The 20,057-nt window shown below is 49.3% G+C and overlaps 6 protein-coding genes across 6 annotated transcripts; 3 read left to right on the top strand and 3 right to left on the bottom strand.

Annotated features, from left to right (window-relative positions):
• Nucleotides 1-416: 416 nt before the first annotated feature.
• Nucleotides 417-2,110, top strand: I303_105983 (18S rRNA biogenesis protein RCL1; the record flags this gene model as incomplete). The annotated part of the gene is made up of 6 exons (XM_018409292.2): nucleotides 417-636; nucleotides 741-919; nucleotides 1,069-1,265; nucleotides 1,337-1,462; nucleotides 1,598-1,849; nucleotides 1,978-2,110. 6 exons carry the CDS (start codon nucleotides 417-419, stop codon nucleotides 2,108-2,110), a joined length of 1,107 nt encoding a protein of 368 aa, XP_018261565.2.
• Nucleotides 2,111-2,554: 444 nt separating this feature from the next.
• Nucleotides 2,555-6,460, bottom strand: I303_105982 (uncharacterized protein; the record flags this gene model as incomplete). Its single annotated transcript, XM_018409291.1, has 13 exons — nucleotides 2,555-3,050; nucleotides 3,152-3,528; nucleotides 3,625-3,807; nucleotides 3,873-3,912; nucleotides 3,984-4,040; nucleotides 4,097-4,118; nucleotides 4,183-4,380; nucleotides 4,461-4,614; nucleotides 4,674-4,879; nucleotides 4,942-5,060; nucleotides 5,156-6,035; nucleotides 6,093-6,273; nucleotides 6,341-6,460. The coding sequence occupies 13 exons, from the start codon at nucleotides 6,458-6,460 to the stop codon at nucleotides 2,555-2,557; spliced, it is 3,033 nt and encodes a 1,010-aa protein (XP_018261564.1).
• Nucleotides 6,461-7,266: 806 nt separating this feature from the next.
• I303_105981 (glucose-6-phosphate dehydrogenase) lies at nucleotides 7,267-9,315 on the top strand (the record flags this gene model as incomplete). The annotated part of the gene is made up of 7 exons (XM_018403376.2): nucleotides 7,267-7,483; nucleotides 7,556-8,116; nucleotides 8,179-8,255; nucleotides 8,403-8,604; nucleotides 8,676-9,017; nucleotides 9,120-9,219; nucleotides 9,285-9,315. The coding sequence occupies 7 exons, from the start codon at nucleotides 7,267-7,269 to the stop codon at nucleotides 9,313-9,315; spliced, it is 1,530 nt and encodes a 509-aa protein (XP_018261563.2).
• A 611-nt stretch (nucleotides 9,316-9,926) lies between these two features.
• I303_105980 (uncharacterized protein) lies at nucleotides 9,927-12,200 on the top strand (the record flags this gene model as incomplete). Its single annotated transcript, XM_065969289.1, has 4 exons — nucleotides 9,927-10,851; nucleotides 10,990-11,418; nucleotides 11,566-12,016; nucleotides 12,116-12,200. The coding sequence occupies 4 exons, from the start codon at nucleotides 9,927-9,929 to the stop codon at nucleotides 12,198-12,200; spliced, it is 1,890 nt and encodes a 629-aa protein (XP_065825361.1).
• Nucleotides 12,201-12,883: 683 nt separating this feature from the next.
• I303_105979 (uncharacterized protein) lies at nucleotides 12,884-15,649 on the bottom strand (the record flags this gene model as incomplete). Its single annotated transcript, XM_018409289.1, has 4 exons — nucleotides 12,884-13,502; nucleotides 13,575-13,856; nucleotides 13,913-15,123; nucleotides 15,203-15,649. The coding sequence occupies 4 exons, from the start codon at nucleotides 15,647-15,649 to the stop codon at nucleotides 12,884-12,886; spliced, it is 2,559 nt and encodes an 852-aa protein (XP_018261561.1).
• A 460-nt stretch (nucleotides 15,650-16,109) lies between these two features.
• Nucleotides 16,110-19,107, bottom strand: I303_105978 (uncharacterized protein; the record flags this gene model as incomplete). Its single annotated transcript, XM_018409288.1, has 3 exons — nucleotides 16,110-16,827; nucleotides 16,884-18,969; nucleotides 19,029-19,107. The coding sequence occupies 3 exons, from the start codon at nucleotides 19,105-19,107 to the stop codon at nucleotides 16,110-16,112; spliced, it is 2,883 nt and encodes a 960-aa protein (XP_018261560.1).
• Between the last annotated feature and the right edge of the window lie 950 nt (nucleotides 19,108-20,057).

The following is a 20,057-nucleotide window of genomic DNA, read 5'->3' as shown; positions in this document are numbered from 1 at the left end:
TTACCTGGGTTACTCCACCGTGCGTCAGTCGATACAATAATACCCAACGCGTTCTTCGTGTCCTGGTTGTGTGCATCGCGTCTAATCGTCATGACATAACAAAATGAATCAAACCATATCTTATTCGAACAACCCAGTTAATCGGACTCATCCTGCTTTTACGTAAGTAGTTCCTAAGTCCAGGTGGAGGTGCCTTGACAATATTTTGGATTGAGAGATGTTGATTTTCGCGCATGGTCACAGTCACAGTAGAGTACATATAGCAGCGATACGAGCACATAGCGATATCACTAAACAGTATCGTAGCACAACTCACCAACAACGACGGAAAGAGCTGCATAGTCGAGCACTCATATCAACGACTCCGACCTTCCTATCGAATCTGCTTGCTCCTCTGACAATTTACCCGCATCGAGATGACTTCTAAAGCCGGACCTTCGAGGGACATCTTGAGATTCACCACCCACAGACACCTGCGTCAGAGGATCCTCCTATCGATATTATCGGGCAAATCCATACGAGTCGACGGGATACGGTCGGATGATGTCCAAGTTGGTCTGAGGGATTACGAGGTGAATCTCCTCAGGCTGGCGGAAAAGGTGACTAATGGAAGTACGATCGAGATCTCCGTTACTGGTGCGTAGAGCATAATTGTAACTCAACTCGTCCCATGAATCGTCAAAATCAGGCAACTAACAACCGTTCCAAGCGAACATGCGCTAACATTCATCGACTTGCAGGTACCTCGTTCCTCTTTCACCCGGGATTACTACCAGGAGGCAATTACACGCATACCTGTCATATAGGCAGATCATTAGGCTATTATCTTGAACTGTTGATTCCCCTCGCGCCGTTCTGCAAGAAGCCGTTCGAGATCAATCTGTACGGTGTGACGGGAGAAGAAGGCAGAGATATGACTGTGAGTGGCGTGCGAGATCGACAATCTTCCCCATACAGAGATATTCAACGCTCGGTCATACTGCCATCATCCGCTTGAAAACCCCTTCTCAGCCGTATGGCAATGGCTTCACTGTGCGCTGGCTGATTTTTTTGGTATGATAATAATAGGTCGACATGATACGGACGGTAACATTGCCCCATCTCCACACATTCGGCGTGACAGACGGCTTGGAGTTACAAATCAAGAAAAGAGGGTCGGCCCCCCTAGGAGGCGGTCAAGCGGTGTTTAAGTGTCCGGTAGTTAGGAGTCTAAAGACTGTGCAGTTTTTGGAGAAAGGTAAGATAAGGAAAATACGGGGTGTAGCGTGAGTTTGAGTATGAGTAAGAGTCGGAACGAGAAGAGTCAAAGCTAATTTCACATGGGTTGTACGAACAGCTACTCAACGAGGGTATCGCCTCAATTCGCTAATCGGATGGTCGAATCTGCTCGAAGCATTTTGAACCGGTATATACCTGATATATACTTGATCACGGACGTATACAAAGGCGACGATTCGGGCAAGTGAGTGTGAGATCTCAATGTTCAACATTCCATGACTCGTTGTGCTGTCCCGACACTAACATCGGGCATGGAGGGCCGTTTCCCCAAAGATATTGGCACATTGCTGACTGTCGTTACGATTTACCCATCTCACAGATCTCCAGGATACGGCTTAACCCTTCTATCGCAATCCACCACATCGGCCTTACATGCTTCCGAGACACTCTCGATACCGAACCAAACTCAGACTCCGGAGGATATAGCTCTGAACGCAGCCAGGCAGTTGTTGGAGGAGATCAGTAAAGGCGGCTGTGTAGATTCTAAGCATCAATGGCTTGTCTCGTTATTCATGGCTCTGGGCAAAGAGGACGTCTCGAAAGTCAGGATGGGTCTTTTGACTGCACATACGTGAGTGTCTTTTTGTTTTATCGGGCAAAGTACACGTACACTATAGTCTCCGGCCTCGAGGGAGGCAACGGCAATGGCAACGGCAACAGGAGAAATTGGATGGGCTGACCGAGTGGTAATCTTGGTAGGGTCCAATTTTATCGCGATATGCTGGAATTCTTCGGAGTCAAATACAAGTTAACTGAGAACTCTTCGACGGGCGAGGTGGATGTTAGTTGTATTGGTATTGGATATAGTAACGTCAACAAGTCTATGGCATAGTCATTCGTCGTTCGTCAAATGCATCAGGACTTGTCGAAAGTCGAAGATCGAAGATCGGAGTCCGAAGGATGGGATTGGGATTGGGATTGGGTCACATTGGCGGACCGATGCATCGTCTCTTTAACTCCTAGCGTTACGAGGTGACGCAATTGCACAGGTAGTCAAACTACAATCGGCCTGTACCGTACTGTACTGTACCGTATAATAATATAATACCAAGTCCACATACTGCACATAAAGCAATACCATGAGGAGCGTAGTGTACATCAGAGCCCAGGATCAAACCAAACTTGCATCCAGCGAGACCTTACGATAATCAAACAATGAATCGGCTTATGTGCCCGCACGTGTTGCATTCAAGGACATATTCCAGAGGGCGGATACTGTTCTGCGGTTCCACTTGTACGCCTCTTTCTGATTGTGTCTCAACATACTTTCGATCGACTATCCATCTTCTTCATCCTTCTTCTGACTTTCACCCCGCTTCGGCGACTGTCCCCAGACCGGATGCGAACTAAGAGGAGCGGTCCTAAATCCATAGCTATTGGGATGAGCGCTAGTCACATCCGGATCATAGCCCATACCGGGCGGTCTGAAAGTCGGGCTCATCCAGCCGAAGTTTAACCATTTCCATGCCCCGCCAGCTGACCCAGCATTATTATTATTATTATTATTCCCATCCCTGCAAGGAATTGCATTGGATGAAGAAAGATTCGGGTTCGGGTTCCGATTCGGGTTCGGACTGATGGCCCGTCTCGAGGACGATGAGGATGTCATCTCGCCCCCCTCGAAGAGGTTGGATTTGCTGCGTGTCAGATCCAGTTTCCGATCGCGTTGCGCTGAGTGCACGTCGATCTGTAGAGACGGACGCGAAGGAGTGATAGGTCGTGCGCTTGAGGTGAGATCGCGTTGAGATTCTCGAGGGTCAGAATGGATCGAGCTTAATTCATTCTCGATTCGTCAGCTTGATTAGACCGAGTGGACGAGAGGGCACGAGATCCTCAATGAATGACGTATCAGAAAAAAGGAGAAGGGACTGACCTCCCTGTATCCCCAGTGACATGCTCATAGCTCGCTCTGTGCACACTACTGATGAACTGATCCATTGTTCTGATGAGATCTTTCATCTCCTCCTCTTCTCCAGGAACGACGCCGTCTTCCCGCGTCATCTCGGCTCCTCCCACTTTGGCTTTTCGTCTTTGGTAGAGCAGCTCGTAGAACACTGCTGCATCCGCATCTACCTCGACTGGACCCGCCACGGTCAGCATCGGTACGCACTGCGCGTACTCAGGTGGGAGTAAAGGTAGTCGAGCAGCGAGGAAAGTGGCGATCGACGAAGGTGGGTCGGGACGACATTGGAAATCGTCTAATGGTGTGGCGAATGACGATAGGTAATCGACCATTGTGTCGTGGTTCTTCTGCAATGTCACAAAGTATAGGTCGTCCGAGGAGAAGGGAGGGTTTTAGCTGATAGGCTCGTTATCGCTCGGATGAATGGAATCCACCCGGCTTACCCGTATGAAGATTGTGTATCTCGCGAGTTCTGGATCGCAAGCAGTATCACTCCAGGTGAAGAATGCCAGCGTGTGGAATATCTTTGCCACGAGCGTAAGGGTTCTCTGCACTGGCAGCTTGGGCAGACCTTGAGTAAGACCGAATAAATGAGGTCTCATGAGTGCTGGTCCTATCAAGCGGAGCTGGTCATTTGACATCGTCAATGTGCCGCATTACCCCATTGGGTTTTTCCGCCCACTTCACTCACAAACAGGAAAGAAGAAACCGCTTTATATCGCAGCTTTCGTCTATCCGAGGAGAAAAGCGTCAGTACTCGAACAGGGCAATTGAGCTGAGTGTTAACGGAACGCCGACACACTCTGCGTGATTCTCTTTGACATTTTTGAACAGTACTGCGAAGACCTGTCGGAGGATGCTGTCAAGCATTAATTCAGCTGACCGTCGATCGAAAGATGATTTAGCGCCGCTTACTTCGGGAACGTGCCTCTTTGAGCTGAGGGGCAAACATCGTTTCATCAGTAAGGAATATTTCCGGATGAGGTCGAAGTGCCACTCACAATACATGTCTTCCCAACAATCGTCCAAAAGCTTAATCACACTTCTGGTATTCTCATGACTGGCAACGAGCTCATTGTCCAGTATCACGGTGATAGTGGGACCGATCGACAATCGCAGGAAATCGAAGCAGACCAATCGCATCGTAGCTTCTAGTAAGCGTGTCATCGGTGTGTTCCCTCTGAACAGCGTGTCTCCGCCTGGACAACGTGTGAGTCAGCTATTCCGTAATCGCCATAGCCTCATGTTGTTGCAGAAGGTATGAAACTCTTCGACTCACTCGCTTTGGCCTCTATCTCACTCATTTCTACTAGCCGGTTGTATGTGGTTCCCAGTGCCCAGTTGAACCGCGTGAAGAGGTCTATACATTGGTCGAGCAAGCCCTTGGACATCATGTAATATATCGTCCGGGTGCCTCCCATGCCGTGGAACACCTGATTTTCGAAGGGGTTCAGCTCTTCTTGTAAACAGCGCCTAGAAGACGCGGTCATACCTCTGGCAGTGGATACACATTCATGCCGACCACATTGACCACAGTAAAAGTGACGATCAAGCGTAATTCACCGACGACATGACCGCTGAGCGATATAATGGGGTATCGCTCGTCCTTTGACTTCATGAATCCCGGTACAAGCGGCAAGCTGACGGTTGCGAAGGGCTGTGCCGACTTTCCTGACCGCAAGCGACATATCTTCAATACTAGCAATGATCGTATCAGCCCGTCGCTTCGGGACAAGAAATATCAAGATACAGTCGCCTACCGCAATTGGAGAAATCCCTAACGTTTTCGAACGTGAAAAGCTCGGCCCAAAACGGGATTTCTGATCTGTCTTCGGCTTGTGTCCATATAGTCTGACCCATCAACTGATTGTCATTATATCTGCCGGAACACACATCATATCATGAGATTATCAGCTGCAGAAGTTTCCGACAGGCAGGCCACGAAGATCCAATAGATCGATGAGATCGACTCACATCTCCACTTTCAGCCTGTCTTTGCCTGCCCACCCGGCTTTCCGATCATTCTTACCAATCGTCCCTGGCGTTCGATTAGAGTTTTGCGGCTCACTGGAACGAGCACTGATTTGATCAAACGATTCGGCAGTATTGCACAGGGCCTCCTCTCCCCGATGGACCCTTGCCGAGCCTAGCTGCAGAGAGGAGAAAGGTATACTCTCTTGTAAATCCAGGACTCTGATCTGTAGGCGCCGTTCGACTCTAGGCAGACTATTCCCGCTATACGACCTGAGCAAGACAAACCACTCGTTCTTCTCTTTCTCGGTGTTGAAGTCGAGCAGCAACACCTGTTCAGGCTGTTCATCATTCGATGTCGAAATGGAAGTTTCAGGCGTAATCACGTTCTCTTGACCCGAGAACAAGCCGTCCTCGAAATGTACCGAACTGTCCGTATGTCCCGAGGAAGCGGTCGAGGTGGTATCGACTTTCGTAATGGTATACCCTCTTGCTCTACGGCCAATCTTACTGAGAGTATACATCTGAGGCTTTAACGGTCTTCCCCTCGAGTAACTCGATGATTTCCTAGAATCGGAAGACGTCCGACTTGAACCTTGGAGGTACAGGGAAAGAACGAAAGGTTTATCGTAAACTGAAGGGTGGATTTTCTGTATATCATCTATTGACCAGTTGATATCTGGGAGTGGTTTCAGAGGTTGCCGGTAGACTATATCGTCATTTTCGTAGATTGTCAAAGCACCACCTTGACTACCGCCTTCACCATGCACGTGTACTAGGATTACGCCTCGCCTCCATTTGTTGGACAGGGAGCTGGATGTGACACGCTTTTGCGAGGAGGTTCCGGCGGTCAAAGGGGGAAGCTGAGGAATCGACCGAGTATCTGTATCACCAAATGTCAGCAATGTATGACAATTGAGCTGGCAGGATTAACACTCACGTCGCAAGGTAGCTCGCTGAGTGTCATACCTGTCTTTCTTCCAGGATGGATCCTTATCATCGTTGTTGCGACTCGGTACAGGCGGTGGAGGTGGGATCGGGTACGACGATAAAGGCTTGATTATAGGTTCAGGAGAAAGGATTCCGCTTCTCCCTCCTCCGTGAGAAGATTTAGGTCGCAGCTATAGCAAGTGGGCGGGGTCAGCATCAGCAGTGGAAAATGGACGACGGTATCGGAACGAAACTCACTAATCCTAATCCTGACGAACGTTTCTTCTTGGCGGGTTCCCAGTCATTTTGAGTGGAAGGTAAAGCATTGGTGGTTGTAAGACAATAAGTCACTTCAGCTTGAAATACTGAGGGTGACATAACGAGTCAGTCCGTGACAATGAGTTTAGAACTGATGAACGGTTTTCGTCGTGTTAGTACAAAGGCATGTTAATGATTCTATAATCTCATCTCAACACATCAAACGTCTCCAATTTTTCTTTTCTGTTTCTGATTCGTTGTGCCCCGTGCTTACCATACTCCGAGTGCACACATGCTTAGGTGGGGCGCTGCGAATTAGCGTCTGATGAGATCAAACTCGACTAGTATACGCTTTGACCTGTGGTTTCATGGCAACCTCGCAACCACATCAAAATGACCATGGTGGTCTACGCATGGACCACCTCCACTCTGGAATCTCATTGCAAGGCTACTGTGTCAAAGCGGATCAAAGAGATACCTTGTAATTCGGAATTCCAGGGTAATCTATATCTCGCGTGCTGACTTTTTATTACGATAACTTGCACCGAGCATCTGCATTGCATGAAAAAACCTTCCGGTCCGGCGAATGGCACCGTACGCTGTATATGCGCCAAATTAACTCCGTCCCCCCAAATAAACCCTCCCTCCACTTTACCTTTACCTTTACACCTCGTCATAGCAGATAACACAGTAATAATCCTGAAAGATCCATCTCACCGTACCAATCGGCCCGTCACCGCTGGTTACCGCTTCAGTCAGCACTGAACCAACATCCATCTACCCATCCATCGTATTTTTCCCTTACTTTCTTATCGATTCTATTATTGACGTATCCATACATACCATACCCATCCAGAGTAAAAGTAAGTCTGCCTTGATTGTTGTGTTGCATGCGGAGTAAGCTGACGTGCGAGGGATGGTCTAGAATGTCAGGCGAACAAGGCAGAAAGCGTGCTGAGTCAACAGCTGGATCCATCCCTTCCATGGAGACATCCGGTGATCAATTGAAGGATGAGACCGTCGTCGTCGTCCTCGGTGCTTCCGGTGATTTAGCCAAGAAGAAGACCTTCCCTGCCCTCTTCGCCTTGTTCGCTCAAGGTCTGCTCCCCAAAGACGTGCACATCGTTGGATATGCTAGAACAAGTGAGTCAAAATCTAGGATGACGTCGGCCGAAGTACTAAACTAATTATACCCCTTCTTTCTTGTTCTCACAGAGATGGACGAGGCTGAGTTCTACAAGAGGGAGACTCAATATATCAAAGGGGACGACTCTAAGATTGAGGAATTCAAGAAGATCTCTTCTTACATCTCTGGGCAATACGATGGGGATGAAGGATTCCAAGAATTGTTGAAACATGTGCAAAAATTAGAAGGTGATCGACAGACGAAAAACAGAGTATTCTACATGGCCCTCCCACCCTCCGTCTTCACCACAGTCGCCAAAGGTCTGAAAAAGAATGTTTACTCCGAGAGCGGCATCAACAGGATAATCGTCGAGAAGCCTTTCGGAAAAGATCTGGAAAGTTGCAGAGAGATGATGTCGGAGTTGAAGGCGCAATGGGCGGAGAACGAGACTTACAGAATCGACCATTACCTGGGTAAAGAGATGATCAAGAACCTGTTGGTGTTGAGATTCGGTAATGTCTTCCTCGATGCTGCTTTCAACAAGAATTTTGTGTCAAACGTCCAGATCACCTTCAAGGAACCGTTTGGAACTGAAGGTAGAGGTGGATACTTTGATGAATTTGGAATTATCAGAGATGTCTGTCAAAATCGTGAGTACAGCTGTCCACCTGATTCTCCTAGCGGGAAGATATCGATTAACAATGATGCGCAGACTTGCTCCAAACCCTTTCTATCCTTGCCATGGAACGACCTGTTTCCTTCTCCGCGGAGGATATCCGAGACGAGAAGGTGAGTTGCACTTTCATTGCGAAACGCAACCAAGCAGCCATCCCAACGCAGCTGTCGAGTTCGTCGAGGATCTTCCCATCTTCATCGCTACCAACAATCTACTTTTTTTGACCAATTATGACTGTCGCTAATGACACTCGCGTACAGGTCAAGGTCCTCCGGTCTATTCCTGCCATTGCTCAAAAGGATGTTCTCCTCGGTCAATACGTTGCTGAAGGAGACAAGCCAGGATACCTCGACGATGACACCGTTCCCAAAGGCTCTGTTTGCCCCACATTCGCTGCCATGACTCTCTGGGTGAACAACCCAAGATGGGAAGGTGTACCATTCATCATGAAGGCTGGTAAGGGTGAGTAAAGGCTTCACTGCGGAGATCAGATGAGATTGCGTCAAGTCGGAACTGACTTGCCTCTGGTATAGCGTTGAACGAGTCGAAGGTGGAGATCCGTGTGCAGTTCAAGGATGCCCTTCAAGGTATCTTCACCGACATCCCAAGAAACGAACTAGTGATGAGGATCCAACCTTCCGAAGCTGTCTACCTGAAGATGAACGCCAAATTACCTGGATTTGCTACACGAGCCGTGCCCACCGAGTTAGATTTGACATACAAAAAGCGATTCGTAGACACCAACATTCCTCAAGCTTACGAAGCACTCATCCTCGATGCCTTCAAGGGTGACCACTCGAACTTTGTCAGAGACGATGAGTTGGATGTGGCTTGGAAAATCTTTACTCCTATCCTGCACTGGATCGACGGGAAAGGTAAGTCGTCCGAAGAGTCATTTATCCATTTGTATCGCTATCGTCAGTCGGAGGACCTGATGCTGAGCTATGCGCTAATTCTGACCACGGCTATCGTCGCAGATGCCCCCAAGCCTGAACCCTACCCATACGGCTCGAGGGGTCCTAAGCAAATCGACGAATTCACCAACAAATACGGTTACAAGCGATCTCCTCAAGAATAGTGAGCAGAGGTTTATTGATTTTCAAAGTTTGCTATATACTGACCCCGTCGTACCTTTGCCATAGCTCTTGGCCTCAAACTTCTGCTAGCCTTTAAGACATCGATCAACAGGCTATATACAACAATAATGAAAATGTCAAAATCGTCCACGGGTCCGATGCGGTCTGAATGATGTGGATCGCGGTCGAGTAGTTTTAGAATTTCTGTGTGACAGTGTTTGATGTTGAAGAAGGAAGAAGCTCTTTCGGATGGATTGGTTAATGTATATGCATTTGAGTGGATCACCGAGTAATCCGCTGGAAATGCGGCGTCCTTCAATTTTGCCAGAGATCCGCCCAACATGCCCTAGGAGGGAATGCTGCATAATCACTCGTTCGCGTATGATTCCAGACACTTGATTACCTATAGGCATGATGCATGCAGTGCATGTCCCAAATTTGTGTTCTCTCCTTTTCGAGGTTTGAAGTGAGTCCGGGACTAAGACTATGAGACAAGGACGATTTGCCATGTGCCACCTGATTATATGGAAAAATTCCGGATACAAAGATACAAAGCCTTTGCCGCTTAGTCCTCGTTGAGTTGGGTGGGTGGGTCATTCACTCACTCACTCACTCGTCAACTTCTATTGTCCCCAACACAGACACTATCATATAATATCAAGTACATACATACTCATCTGACAATCTTGGTACTCTGTTCTTGATCTGATGAGTGGAGAACAACCACCGCCGCCTCTATCAGCGGTGAGTCCACAAGCACAAGCACAGCCATCATACCTTGACGACAACGGCTTTGAGAATCCCTCTGGGGTTGATGATCAAGACGGATGGGCTAGAGCAGTGGGTAAGAAACGAAAGATACCCATACCTACATCTATCACCGCATCAGATCCTACATTAGGCCCTTCTACCAATGGAGAGCTTCCGATAACCCATTCAAATGGCAACGGCAACGGCAACGGCAATGTCAACATGAAACGACCTGCTACGCCTGATGACCTCCATGCAGTCGAGATCAATCATCATCACGACTCCACCTCCAACCAACACATCGCCACTGCAGAAAGTCACACCAACGGGAACGGGAATAGCACTGGCTCTTTGGTGCGCAAGAAGCTGAGGTCCAGTCCCGCTAGAAGACTGATAGAATGGAAGAAAGAATTATTCGTCAAGAGAAAAGCGAACTTCATATCATTATATCTTGATGCTCAAACTGCTTTATCTGCAACTGGAATAACCAATCAGCCACCCAGCCAAACTCCTTCCACCACCAATGGTCCTGACGCCAAGAACTCTTACAAGAATGCTGGTACCGCTGCAACTGCAACTGCAAATGCGGGTAAGAACAATGCTGTTAATGGTAAAACCACCAACAGTGGTTCCAACTCAACTTCGGCTTCGAGAAGGACCAATTTTCCAGATGTGAGCGAGTTTGAGAAATTGTTACCTGCCTTGGAAGATATCAATATTACCTCTTGGACACCGGATAGACAAGGATGGAAGTCGAACCAACCGTCTGAACCTGTAAAATACAGGATACCAATCTACAAAAGGGCGCTGGAGCGGAAGAAAAAGGTAGAAAGAAAGGGTTGGTTCCCGGAAGGTAGTTTCGAGTTTGAGCTGGAGTGTAAAGGTAAGTCTCAGTATCCTTGGCTCCATCAGACCGGTAGAGCCCTCGCTTCTCACGAAGGGGGATCGGATCCATCAGACATGGTGTCAAATGCAATAAGGGAATCTCCGGCTGATAGTTGCCTCTGTTCGATTTTGCCAGCCTCGACATCCTTACGAGCGAAGGCAAAAGAGCAATCTGCTCTACTTAAACTAGCCAACGAACTCCGATCACTCATCATCACAGCCAATAAGACCTCTCCTGTAGTCACCACCACCACCACCACCACCACCACGACTACAACGGCCACTTCGACTACCACAGCCAAGTCATCAGCTGGCACCGTTGATGATGGCGACAAGTCACCGTCTAAGACCAGACGTAAATTGGCTAACAGAGATACGAACGTCCCTGCTGCAACGCCATCGACCAATGCGAAGGAAGAAAGTCAGCCGATGTCTCAGAGCCAATCCAAGGATTCGAACGAGACGAAGACGACTGCGAATGGAGGAGGGGGCACGAAGAAGAAGCCGAAGAAGAAGAAGAGGAGCGTCTTGGCGAATCAGAGTAATCCGCATCATGTCGATAATTGTGAGTTGAATATCACAAGAGGATCTCTTGCCCGACATCCCCTGGTGGTTCAAGTGGGATCGATGTCAGAATAGAATTGATCGTTGAATGGAGAGCAACGTAATCCTGTCGACATTTGAGCTGACGGAATGGGTTCTGACCCACCAGACCGTCCTTCTCGGACCGTTTCACCTCATGGAGATCCCTACGAGCCCTATTCTTCGCATTTATCACTATTCAACCCACCTTCCATGATGTTCCTAGCGACCCGCCCGAAGCGAAGAGTAACCAACAGTAATGGAGAAGAAGTATTCATGAATATGGATATTCGACCGAACGAAGACGACTTCATCTGCTGTTTCTGCGAATATGATCTGTATTACTCTACAGAGGCTTCGCGGAGGAAAGCGATCAGACGGAGAAGAAAGGAGATCAAGAGGAAAGAATTGATAAAGTCGAAAGCGAAGAACGTAGCCGAGGGCAAGAAAGGGTCGCTCAGGCATGATTCGGAGAGCGAGTATGATTCGCAGGGTGACGAGTACGAGGATGACGAGGACGACGATGCGTTCGCGGGCGATGATGGGGATTGTCATGGTGATGATGGGCATGGGCGCTGCACGTGAGTCCCGGTATCACCGACCTGCACACAAGATCACATACCTCACCTACTTCATTGAGATCGGAGTATGTATGTGAAGGCTGATTGGAGTGTTTTCAGGTGCGGACGAAGAGTGAAGAAACCCAAACCTGACAAAGATCGAGATCGAGATCGAGACAAAGACAAGGATAAAGAGGATGGATGACAAACGGATCGACACGACTGAACGGGTCATTCTTGCCAAATCGCTATTGAATTATTGCCATCGCCATCTCTCTTCTTTTTTTCTTTTTTCTTCCTTTTCTCGTCACCCATCCGTTCCCTTTTTCTTGTTCTCTGCATTTCACATAACATTGACATTGCATATACAAATGACATAACGATCTAAATGAACACGATCATCAAACGATTATTATGCTTTTTTCGTTTCTGTCCATTTTCCACATACTCGCAATTCAATTTCTTCGCAAAACTTATCGTCGCATACGGCCATATACACTCTCCAATCTTCCAATCTTTTGCATTGTCTCATGATTTATATCCCGCACTCTTGACAATTCTCCCTGCATAATTACTACAACCCTGTTCATTGCATCCCTCACCCCAAGTCGCTCTTTTACCTCCAATTCAATTCAACGTCGCATTCTTCATACATTCATACGTTCATACGTTTCTTCAATAGCAGTCAGTGAAGTACCACGCAAAGGAATGCTGCTCTGTCCTCGGAGATGGAGAAGTGCTACAACCATGCATTTTATGATTATATGTAAATGCTGTAAATATGATGACTACAAGTACTGGTATCCATTCAGGAGAGGTGATGATGAGTTAAGAATAGGGTGCTACATACTACAATTCTGAGATAACTTGAGCTTCGTTCAAGGCGAATTATCCATAGACGACTCTCCGAGGCTGATCTCCGTCCTCGCCTACTTCCTCAACGCCATCTTCCAGCACTTCCAACAACCTAGGCTCCGGTCTGATCGCATCGCCGTTCGGCGCACTAGCGCTAGGCGGTGTATCGGTCTTACTATTACTATTTGATTGAGTCGTAGTTGTAGGTACAGGTTGAGTGGGATCGGGTCTACTCGAAATTCTGATTTCATTCTCCTTGTTATCCAGATCAATCTTGACGATTTCTCCATCTTGGATTGAGCCATTCAAAAGACGCTCAGCGACTTTAGTCACCACTTTATCCCTAATCACCCTCTGTACGGCCCTCGCGCCGAATTGCTCGGAATACCCTTTATTCGCCAGCCAGACTTGCGCTTCTTCAGTCACGTCCAGCGTGATCCGCCTGGAGTCTAAGCGGCCTTGTAACTCCCTCAAACGAAGCTGGATTATATCCAGTATAATGGACGGTGGGAGTTTGTTGAAGACTAGTAATTCGTCTAATCGGTTGATCAATTCTGGTCGGAAGAATTGACCGACGGATTTCAGTACCTCGGACCGGGTGGTCTCAGTTATTGAGCCGTCGGGATGACATGCGTTGGATTCGTATAGTGCTCTGGATGATCACACAACGTCAGTCGTCACATATACCTCGACCAGCCAGGAAGGAGCGTGCGAATTGACTCACTCTGAACCCAGATTGGACGTCAGGCAGATGATGGTATTCTTGAAGTTCACTTGTCTGCCTTGACCGTCGGTCAGACACCCCTCGTCCAGTATTTGAAGTAGGATATTCGCGACGTCCGGATGAGCTTTCTCGATCTCGTCAAATACGACCACGGCGTAGGGTCTTCTGCGGACGGCTTCGGTCAATTGTCCTCCTTCCTCGTAGCCTACGAAACCGGCCGTTGCCCCGATCAGACGAGACACGGTGTGTTTATCGTGGAACTCAGACATGTTGAGTTGGATCCTGTACGTCAAGGATATAGATTAGCGCCAGGATTTAAGCCGAAGATATGCACTCACAATCCTCGCTTCTCGTCCGCGAATAAGAACTCGGCCAAAGCTTTGGTCAATTCGCTCTTGCCCACACCTGTCGGACCGAGGAACAAGAATGATGCCAAAGGTCTCGAGGGAGATTGCAATCCAGCTCGGGATAGCCTGATGGCATCGCTAACCGCGTGCACCACTTGATCTTGTCCCACAACACGGTTCTTCAGAGAATCTTCCATATGTACCAATCGCTCTCTTTCGCCTTTGAGCAGGTTGTTGACCGGTATTCCGGTGGATTTGGCTACCACCACCGCTATATCTTCGCTCGTCACTCGGTCCTGCACTGACATATTCGGCTCTTGAGCTTTCTCCGAATCCAACTCAGCTTGAGCCTTGGGTAATCTAGCTTGTAATTGAGGTATAGTAGAGAATCTCAACTTTGAAGCCTTTTCAAACTCTCCATTCCGCTGAGCGTTTTCTAATTCTATATTCGCTTGTTCAATCTGTTCTTTGATCTGCTTGATCTCCCCGACTCTCTCTCGTTCGGTTCGCCATAGTTCCGCCAGATGCTTCTGTTCTTTCTTCTTCTCCTCTAGCTGACTTTCAACCTTTTCTCGTCTGCTCACCGAGAAGGGATCTTCTTCGTTTTTGAGCGACTCCCTCTCAATCTCAAGCGTGACGATCTCTCGATCAAGCGATTCCAATTGAGAAGGTCTTGATTCCTGTGCCAGTTTCAACGCGGAAGAAGCCTCGTCGACCAGATCTATAGCTTTATCCGGGAGGTAGCGATCAGGTATATATCGATCGGAGTATACAGCTGCAGTGACCAAAGCAGAATCCGCTATCGATACTCCGAAATGCGTCTCGAACCGGGTCTTCAAGCCTCGCAAGATTGATATAGTCGACTCGACCGATGGTTCGTTGACCATGATAGGCTGGAATCGTCGTTGCAACGCAGCGTCCTTCTCAATGGTTTTCTTGTATTCGTCCAATGTTGTAGCTCCGACAAGCTGTAGTCCACGAGCCAAAGCTGGTTTGATCATATTTCCAGCGTCCATCGATCCTTCTGCTTTCCCCAAGTTCAACAAGGTGTGCAATTCGTCAATGAAACAGATGACATTCCCTTCTTCCTCTTCTATGTCTTTCAACAAGGCTTTGAATCGAGATTCGAATTCACCTCGAACGCCGGTTCCGGCTAACAGCATCGACAGGTCGAGCGATAATAAGCGTTTTCCATGCAGCGACTGCAGAAAGCGGGACGAAAAGGCATCAGCATGCCAAATATCAGATGATTGAAAGAGCAGCACGTGAGGGATGACTCACCTCTGGCACTTCTTTGTTGACTATCCTAGTTGCCAGACCTTCCAGAATGGCTGTCTTCCCCACACCCGGCAACCCGAGTAACACGGGGTTACTCTTTGTCCTCCTACTTAATATCTGTATCGTCCTTCGGATTTCCTCGTCTCTGCCTATCGTAGGATCCAATTTTCCGTCTCTAGCTAGCTGAGTCAAATCGACCGAGAATTGCTGCAAGGTCGCTCCCTTTTCAGGCTGAGAAGGACCGCCCATGCCTCCTGGGAATCGCATCCCGCCAGATCCACCTGGAGGAGGTGGCCCTCCAGGAGGTGGTCGCGGTGGACCTTGAGCATAGCTACGAGCAACAAGCGGTGTGAGGATCCTAGTCGATGGTCGGGTCAAGAGGGGTTTAGTGGTAAGCGATGATCGACTTGGAAGACGAGTGGTGCGTATGAGGTGTTTTCGAGCGAGCATCTTGCCAATCCGAAATCTCGTGTTCGTATGATAGACGATCAATGAATTCGATGCAGGGTATTACTTGGGCTGACTTCGACTTGGTGTCCGAGGCAATGATCAGTTCATTTTATGTATTGACGATATCTCAGAACAATAGAGAGATGGGTGGCAATTCGAGTATTTCGGAATATTCTGGTTTATCCTAGATTGATCCGTCAACTGGTCCCAGGCACGACGATAACGGACGCATTACGATAAAAGATACATGTCATGCAGAGAGACCTGGTTCATTCATGACAGACACAATACTCGATGCGGGGGAGAATGATGATACCGACTATGCTAGAGAAACCAGAAACAGATGATATACACAGACAAGGGTTACACATATACGAGACACAACACCGCAATCGTAAGACATCGTTCGTCGGGCAAGTCCCTTACTCATCGGGCCTACAAATCGAGGACAGCGTACCTGTCAACGCCTTGCTTGATCAGACATGTTGAATCCTAATCCAGTCACTCCACCACTGCCTCGTCTGACTTCCTCCCTGTCTCTGCCTCTTGACGGCCCAGCTCTTGTGTCCGGCTCCCACGAGATCTCCATTGCTGTGTCAGCATGCCTCTGACGACGGACAGCGCCATTAGTGTTTGGTGTGTTGTTGTCGTTCCGCAGACCTAAGAGAGTTCCAACGTTCTGAAACCTTCGCCAAGGGTCCCCACCTCTTGCCCCGGCGGTTCCTGCTGCTCCTGTGCCTCCTGCTGCTCCTGCCCCTTGTGCCCCTCTCGCGGGATAGTCTGCCCGCGTCAATCTGCCCATCGTCTCGTTCAGCAGGTTTTGCGCAGCTTGGCCCTCGATCAGATTCACATGAGCTTGTATGACTGCGTGGGGAGGCGGAGGGGGCCCTTCAGGTTGTTGATGTGCACGGGGTACTCCTGGCAGATTGGTTCCACGGCTGTGTGCAACCCGTCGATGAGTATTCACAACTTCTTCCGGTTGTCTTGGACCGCGAATTATGCCAGCCGCACGCGCGGCTGCTATGGCTCGAGTGACGACTTCCGGCGATAAACCCATCTGCATGCCAAGAGAGTAGTCTTCTTCCTCATCTTGGCCATCTTCATTGTTGGCAGCCGCGTTGGTGTTGCCTGCAGCGGCGGCGGCCGCTCCTGGCTCCTGATCTGCCCTAGAGCTGCACCTGTAGGGGGGTCAGCGGTTTTGCATCGGCGAAATGGAAGATTCACGTGGACTCACCAGAATCGATGTCCTTCCTGCCATGCCTTGCTCTGACATTCCTTACTACAATACTTGGCTTTCCTGCAACGCCTGCATTTCGCAAATTCCCTTGAGAATTTTTCCCATCTTCCGCAGGACATATTGGCGCATTGTCTGATTCCGCCTCTGGCCTCGTCTTTCCGACAAGCGTTTCTCATGATTACTCCGGCCCAGTACTTGATATCGTCAGGCACCTTGAATAGCAACGGATCTGTCGGAGCAGGCCGGAAAGTGAATCGTTCGACGAGCGAAAAGACGTCTGGAGTGTCGGAGTAAGCGGGTCGTTCAGGTAGCGGGTTGCTGACATTGTCCAGTCCCAAGTCGAAGGTCGCGTGCATCGGTCGGCGGGGATGATGGAATGCTGTTCTGACGTGAGGATATTTCGAAAGGTAGGCGAGGAGTTGCAGTGCGAGCAGAATACTGTCGTCTGAGTATCGGTTTCCATCGGGATTGAGCAATGAACTGATGCCGACATAACTGCCAAGATCGTGGAATCCTCGGGGAGCACTGTTGGCGATGATGATAGCTGCTTGATCCGGGGTGTCGGCGGGAGGCGGATCGCCGGGAGCTTGACGAGGTGTAGGTGCTTCGCCTGGAGCCACTCGCGGGGTTTGAGCTGCACCAGGCTGACCCGGAGGAGCACCGGCTTCCATATCTAATCTGGCTTGTTCCGCAGCTATGGCTTCTTGGTCGGGCTCATCCATGTCCGGTCCATGGTTTGTCTCTACTATCTCGACCGCAGGCGGTACAGCTGGTTCATCAGTGTCGATTGTACCATTGTTCTCCATTGCCTGGGCGTTGACAGCAGCTATACCGGCAGCTATGGTCGCAGTCGGCAGATCTATATCTTCACCACCATCCGATGTTCCGCTTCCTGCAGTATGATCTCTCCGCCTTTCCCTATCTCTTTCTCGGTCATTTCGAGGGGCAAGGTGTCCCGGACGGGCGACGATGGTACCCCTTCTCCCACTTCTTCGCGAGTCTTCCACGCCTTCGTGTGCATGGCGGGTCGGCGTACCCATCGGACTGGACTGAGTGCTGATTGGATCCTGAGCAAGCTGGGGCACACGTGACGACAAGTTGAGAGCAGGTGGGCGTAGGCCGTGGGCAGTAGCGGCGGCGATGTCACTTTCAGAGGTGTTGCGTGGTATGGCGCTGGGCTCATCGCCGGACAATGATGCGTCTGCACTGGATGTCTGACTCTCCTCTTCATGCGGCAACGGATGTCGGGGTGGTATAGTCATCGGTAGCAAGTTGGTCGTCGCTCGAGGTGTGGTAGAGGGCGGACCAGCGGGAGCGTCGTCTATGTCGATGCTAGCATCATCTGCATCCACTGACGCGTCGTCCGTCTCTCCCCCTTCCGCATCCGCCATATCTACATCCGTGTCGCCCTGTACAGATCCTTGCGGTGTGTTGTCCTGTGTTCCCTCGTTCCAGATGGGTATATTCAGGTTGAATCCCAGAGCAGCAGCCGCTTGATGCGCTAGATGCCCTGCCATGCCCGTGATAGGATGTTCACCAATAGGCGATGGCGAGTGTTCTTGTCGATCGGCTTGTCGCTGTAGCCTTTCCTCCCGCTGTTCTTTCTCCAGCGCTTGCCTCCTCTTCAACTCTTCTACCCCGGGGACAGGTAGTCCAGCAGCGACAGCGTCAACGGCCGCCTGACTGCCCAGAGACCCGGAGAAGATCGATATTCCATGGTCTTTCAGCCAGCTCTCCAATATTTGGGCTACGAGGTCCAATGCTCCAGATTGAACCACTCTCGTCCTTATTTCCTCGCTACCCCTGACCCCTATGTTGACGACGCATTGAAATGCCAGACTGTGTCGAAGGGAATTGGCCCTGTCTAAGGTGATCACACGAGCTGTCGAGGGACCATTGAGACCCCACAAGTCCTGATGTTGGGAAGAATCTTTGGGTAGACACGAGTCCCGAAGGATATCAAGGAGCCGTTCTAGCCCTCCATCCACTGTAAGGATCTCTCGTATACGCGGCGATGTTGATGTAAGGTATGTTAAGGAGGTGAGACTATTCAGCAGGGGGAGGGGACTATTCGTGTCGAGTGCTATGTGGACAGGGTCTCAGCACATCCGACGGGGTTCAAGTATCAAGTAGGTAGCTCACCTCTTCGATCGTATATCAGATGCGTTATGTTTGTGACTGCCCTATTCTGAGGGGGATATGTATAATTTGACTCCCTCATAGTGGAGCAACGTTGCGTCGGTGTACAGAGTCTGCTATGAGTCAGCACGGAGTTGAATGTGAGATATAATAAGAGCCAAAGGGCGAAGCACTCACTTTATCCCTCTATTTCTGGTCGGACAGTACACACATAAGAAGGTGAGCGAGGCGAGAGGCTGATTCAGCCCGCGGTTGAAAGGAAGATGTCTGTGTGCCCTAAATGACTGAGCTCGTTCTAATTCTCTGAAATCGAGCGATGGCAGCGATGTATAACGGACCGGTGTTGTTGCCTGGGGGCTGGTGCTTCTGCGCAGCGTAGTTGTGTATGCGTTGATATGGATCAAGCCAAGAAGTGTATTATTAAGTTGGTTGTATGGTGATTTCAAGGTGGTGAGACATGGAGTGGATGGTCAGCTTAACTTGTTTGCCGATCACCTAACACACTATGATTACGTACAGAACCGGATCAGTGGCACGCGATGAGGTAATGTATCAACCTGCACCACCTCAAATGCTGAGTAGGTAGTGGTCAAGGGCTCATTGCATGCATGGAGACAAGATGTATGTTAGCATGTAGGGGCTTGGCACAATCTTCCAAGCAACTGTGAGCTGTCCATATATATCGGCTATGCTTGAACCCCAAATGCAAAATTATGATGATACCCTTCACCCATTTGGCACATCAAGAGACAAGGTTGATTGTGCGTTCAGACAAACACTGCTGAAAGCAGCGTCGAGCCGGGTGGGAATACCGTGTTTCAGAAAAGATCAGTAATAAGTTCAGCTGATATGACTATGATCCAGACAAAGTAGCATAATTATCCTTGCAATGGAGCTTATTCCCCATCTTGCATGATTCGTCCTTTGACGGTTGCCCTCCATTGTAGCAAGTGAGATAGCCTTGGAATGGTCGTCAGGGGCCAAAGTGGGGTACCAAGGAAGGTTTGAAGATGACTCGATGATCGAAGTCGT

This window comes from Kwoniella dejecticola, chromosome 7, assembly GCF_000512565.2.
Source record: "Kwoniella dejecticola CBS 10117 chromosome 7, complete sequence".
Classification (NCBI taxonomy): domain Eukaryota; kingdom Fungi; phylum Basidiomycota; class Tremellomycetes; order Tremellales; family Cryptococcaceae; genus Kwoniella; species Kwoniella dejecticola.
Note: the sequence above shows the minus strand (reverse complement) of the source record. Positions and strands in the feature narration are given on the sequence as shown.